The sequence below is a fragment of the Pyxicephalus adspersus genome, chromosome 2, assembly GCF_032062135.1.
Source record: "Pyxicephalus adspersus chromosome 2, UCB_Pads_2.0, whole genome shotgun sequence".
Lineage (NCBI taxonomy): Eukaryota > Metazoa > Chordata > Amphibia > Anura > Pyxicephalidae > Pyxicephalus > Pyxicephalus adspersus.
In genome coordinates this window covers 112,979,454-112,984,934 of record NC_092859.1, presented here as the reverse complement: position 1 = coordinate 112,984,934, position 5,481 = coordinate 112,979,454, and the positions used below count along the sequence as shown (strand labels likewise).

At 37.6% G+C, this 5,481-nt stretch overlaps 1 protein-coding gene across 1 annotated transcript in view; it reads right to left on the bottom strand.

The window, feature by feature from the left end:
• Positions 1-261: 261 nt before the first annotated feature.
• The window catches only part of UBE2H (ubiquitin conjugating enzyme E2 H), a 19,560-nt gene continuing 14,340 nt past the window's right edge, over positions 262-5,481 (bottom strand). Inside the window, exons 6-7 of the mRNA XM_072401875.1 lie at positions 4,215-4,343; positions 262-2,898 (exon numbers count right to left, since the gene is read on the bottom strand). Of these exons, the coding sequence (XP_072257976.1) occupies positions 2,774-2,898; positions 4,215-4,343 (254 nt within the window). The 3' untranslated portion in view covers positions 262-2,773. The remainder of the gene's footprint in view (positions 2,899-4,214; positions 4,344-5,481) is intronic.

Genomic DNA, 5,481 nt, shown 5'->3' with positions numbered 1-5,481 from the left:
AAAAAAAGGAAAGAAAGAGCCTGAACCTTTAAAAACATTTTGAGATATATCCTAACAAGTTTGATTTTCCTAAAATCTATAAGAAAAAAAAATCTATTGGGACCACCATACTTATTCTTCGGACACATTTTAGGCAAACTCTTGAAGCGTGTACTTTCACATGCATATTACCATTTCTTAAATGAAGAGTAATTATCGTGTTTGTCTGAAGAAGATATCAAGCTGTAAGGGTTTCTTTAGTCCACACACTGAGTTCTGATATTGCCTTGGACATGAGTTTATTTTTCCCATTCACACCAATGCTGATATCAAACAGCTTGTACAGCTTCCAATCACCAACTTTCTCATCATTATATGTTCTATGGACTTGTGGATGAGAAAATAAAAACAAGATTTTAAAAAGTTTACAAAACTATGTCTAAACATATAGATGAATCTAAAAATAGGTGTCAGAACTAGTACAGTGTCAATCCTGGGTTTGATGCAATACTGTAAAGACTTCCCTCCGACAAGCTGAATGAGCAAAAAAAATCCTAGCAAGATAGCAGGTACACCTTGGTATGTCAGTGATACTTTCCTAACCATATAAGGTTTACATAATTTCTAGGAGTAGATTTATAAATGAAATCAGTTTGTTTTCCACTTCAGTCTCATACAGAGCACTGCTTATTATTGATCAGATGAGGCCCGTACATTTTGCTCATTTATCTCACATCATAAATAAACCTCAGGAGATAATAGCGCCCATGATTACTTCCTGGTGGCTGCCAGCTTAACCAAACCCAGTGGCCCCAATTTTGTCATCTTCTTCATTAAGGTGAATGCCAAGCCCTTTTTTTTGGATACGGTGGAGGACTGGAAGCGGTCTGTTTTCTACTATTATCCAGAGCTCCATCTGAAGTATCACCACCCACTTACATTCCCCTATTTGACAAATCTTTCATTCTGCAACAGTAACATTCAGTATTAGGAAATATGTTTCTATTATACAGACTATGGCTAAAGCCACATCACATGCTTTCTTTTGTGCTGTTTTATCATGCAGAATTTTTCCTTGCTTCCTGAAGTCTGGTGTAACTATTGTCATCATGACATTAGGTGGAAATATTTAATGAAACCCTGGGGAGCAGTAAAAACTCAACTGAGAAATTATAACTATTTTGGGTGGATAAAGTAAAAAGTCATTGCTACACTTAGAATACATAAGAATGAATGGACTGTACGCCAAGAACAGAACCATAATACACACAAGACAGTTAGATCACCTCTTCATGCAAAATTGTTACCAATGGCATCACTGCTACTATGGTTATTTCTACAGCGCAACTATAGAAATGCTAGCAAATATGTAACCTACAAATAAAGTTATACTGTGCAAGAAGTACAACTTGTTCAAGTCTAAACTAATTCCAGGGCAGAATCAGTTCAGTGTCTCATCAACCCAGAACTAATGTATGGCCTTTGAGTCAGGGGTCAGCAGGTTTCCATTCACCTTTTCCACCCAGGTTTCTAAATTTTATCTGACATTTACATGAATAATTTATTGCACAAACACTGTAAACAACTAGGCCAAGTAAAGGATATCCCAGACCTTCACAGCCTGCAGCTTACCAGTTAAAGGACAGGACAAGACACTAATCTCTGTTGTACTCAGCCATTACCCTTTACAATATTAAAATCTTTAGGTAGTCAGCAAATATCTACATCATATATGGCTGAACACATTACAAAACCTGGGTAAGCCGATTAGTGCATATGTGGCCTGTCATACCTAAAATTCCTATTCAGTTTTTTTTTATTCATTGTGTTGTGCCATGAATATGAAATTAATTTTTTCCCCACTAAGAACAAGACTGACTGACTTGTATGGGAGCAATTTTAAATGTTTACGGTAACATGCCAAAGTCTGAATAACAAGACGCACAGCTGTAGTCTTCTCTATATTTGAAAGTAAATGAAGTCATACAATTCACCACCCTCTTTCTGTCGAAGAGAAACAATGGCAATGGGTAAGGTCACTATTGGGATCAGCCCACACCAACTTTAAATCCAACCAATTGAACTCCTTCAAGGTGGCACACTCCAGTTTGCCCAACTGCATCCATCCCAGTCTTGGCTTTAAGAGAAGGGGAATACATCCACTTAAAAAAAGGTACTTAAAACCTGAGACAGGCATTTATGAAGTCCTGCTCTTTGGGGCTATCAGAATGTATTTTCCCAAACTAAATTTGCAGGCATTTAAAATAAAAAAAGAAAAAAATATAGGTGGGTGACACCATCTGGTGTGCCACGATGCACATCTTCCTTTATAGTAATTTAAAGGCTTTTGTTTTAGTACAATATGCCTCAAAGTTCACCATTTAGCTTTGGAAAAGATAATATTCCAACAAAGTCCGAGGCATGATCCACTTGGCAGGGTGCTGATAGAATGACAAAACACTACTTGAAACTGTAATGGATCACAGCAGTCTGAGTTGTAAATTGTTGCTTTTGTTTTTCATTGAGTTCAAGTAGCACACAACGTTGGACTGCTGAGCTCATGCACACAGCTACCAAAATGGAATGTCGGGTATACGCTATGCACATTGGGGTTCAGAAATGATCAGGAAAAAAAAAAATCAAAACCTAAAGGGTGATATATCAATGCTATTATTCATAAAAACCTTGTTTAGTAATAAAAAAAAATTGCTTTGTTTAAATATGAATATTAAAGTCTGCTTCTCGTGGTTATGAAAGTCTCTGTATTTCACTTTGAAAAGCAGATTTTCTTCTACTACAACTCCATGTCCTGGGCTTCATCTTCAGAGAAGTCAGACATTGAGCTTTCAGATGAGCTGTCCCCAGTACGCTCTTCTTGCTCTTTGAGAGCTTCTTCTGTTGCATATTTCTGGATGTATTCTAGGATAGCAGAGACAAGAGTTCATCGTCAGATTTTGCTCACTACTAAACAATACAGAAAACAGGATATCCTTTACCTATACCTCCCAATAGTCAGAGGAAAAGGACTGATATCTTTTAAAACACAAAAGTATGCAAAGTAAAGAAAGGCATTCTTCTGTCACGCTCCAAAGTTACACAGAGCAAAAAAATAGATCATATTAAAAAAAGGTCCATTAAACTCACCGCCTCCATGATACAAAAACAAAATATATAGTTTGTGGCTCACTCAATTGCAAAAATTAGTTTTATTTGTGAAAGAAAGTCCACATGCATTTTGATACAAAGCTTACCACAACCTGGTGAACCATCCAAGTCACAGTGTGTTAAAAATGGGTGTGTTGGGTATGTGTTCTGCATTATGTTGGATTTTGAATATCATATCATGTATTTTAATGCACATGCAGAAAAAATAAATAAAATATTTTATGCAACATAACCGTTATATAGGGAATTAATTTAAGAATATTGTATCCAGGGGCATAGCTAGCTCCACACACCCAAAGCACATTTCCTGGATTGCTTGCTGTGGCCAACTGCCATTTTGAAAAAATATTTTGCAGCTTTAAAGCAGTAGTATCATTATTAATTACCCACACTACAATGTTGGCATTTTGCACCGTAAGAACTTAGATACAGCAGCATTCCAGAACCAAGGGAGGGCCCCCTCTTTAATCAAAAAATATAGCCAAAGAGGATTTCTCCTTACAATGCACTGTTGCTGTAAAGGGATAATTCTGCATTACACACTCCTGGGCCCTGCACTGTATACACTTTGTAACCTGACCACTCTCTGTACACTGGGCTATATGTAAGACGAACTCCATGACCAATGAAACCATTGGGCTGCATTTCTAATAAAAAGTGTTTGATGCCCCAAATGTTGCTGGTTAGCAACATGTCCTTGACTATCTATCAAGTTCTTTGTGATCAGTTCATAGCAATCGAGATTGCAATTGGGTAATTTGTTGCGGCTAAAAATGTTTTACAGTCACTAAGTTTTTTCCATTATTCTGGCTCACAGAGGCTGATGAGATTTACACAAAGTGGTACTTGGTGAGTTTTTCCTTCAACAACCTTGCCCACTAAAAAGTCAGACTGTATCTAAAAGATTATTAAATATGTGTAGCCAATTTTGTTTGTGTATAGCTGAATATTGTTTCACTGTGCTTGAAATGTTTATAATATTCTAGATCATCTCATTTTATTTTTTCTTTGAGCAATATACATCATGGTTATATTGTGAAAAGTACCAATGTCAAACTAAAAGCTTTTACCTTTAATTTTTTGTTTGTACTCCTCTGGTCGATGCAGATACATAGCTGCTGCATCTCCATTAAGTGGATCTATTGGGTTTGGATAGGCCAGGAGCTGGGGCAGAAAGGACTCAAATATATTGGTGAGATCTGCAAGAAAGAAAACATAATAGTATGTTTGTGCATAAATCATTTCCCTCAGCAACTACACAAAAGATCCCAAAAAAAGAATTATTTCATATCTTAATATGTGTTTACTAGCGGCCATTGTACTTAAGACCATTCAGTCTAACAATTCACCCCTTTCCAGCTCAACAATACAGACTGTCTTCAGGATAGTTTCTTTAGCAGCAGCAACCTAAGCAGACCTATTTAGCTGTCCGAACCACCAGCTAAAGCCACCAACTAGTGAAAGAAAGGCAAGCCATTTTTTGTTTTTTAAACTCTGGACCCTTCATCTGATGCTAGCTTTTCTACCAGGCAATTCACTGTTCATAGGTGAAAGAATAAAAGGTAGTCCCCCACAGCCTCCTGAAATACCTTGGTTACTTGCCCTAGGTAGCTACAGGATTCTGCCCAGGGCACTGGTGTAGCTCCCAGAAGCAGAGGGAAGATTATAGATAATATAAGGAAAATATCAAAAAGTAAAAGGAACAGTTATTTTGGGTGCTTTTCCTGTCTTAAATTACATTAAGTGCATCGTATGGTTATAAAGAAAAATAAATACATTTTGGCTACAGTCAAGCCACTCGAATTTACTAAGCACGAAAAAAAAACCAATAATAACCTAGGGCAATGGCCAAATCTGCTGCAAAGCCTTCATGAAAGCTTAACCTATTCTTAAAGGGTAATAAAGTATTTTATACAGCACCAATTCAAAATCCTCCAGCTCGATTTGAAGCCGTTTCAAATAAACAAATCACCTAACCCCCAGGAGGAAGTTAATGTCTTATGCATAGGGAATATGGCACTTGTAAGGTTTATTGCTTAAGAAAATGAGAAATCGCAAAGACCCCAAATGGCTAAAATACAAACCAAGCCAACTTTATTCTGTTTTAAGACAGGTTTGGCTTCCAACATTTGTGTATAGTTGCTCAACTATAGTCACTGGAAACAATCATGTAAACCAGGGGTCAGAAAACTCCGGCCTTTAGGCCAGATACGGCCTAGCGGGTAGTTTGCATCGGCCTGATGCCCCCTGGCCGATCTGGCCTAATGCCAGGGGGCGTTAGGAACTACGGGAGCCGCTGGAGCTCTGAAGCCGCCTCCTTGCTGCTGTTCTATTTAC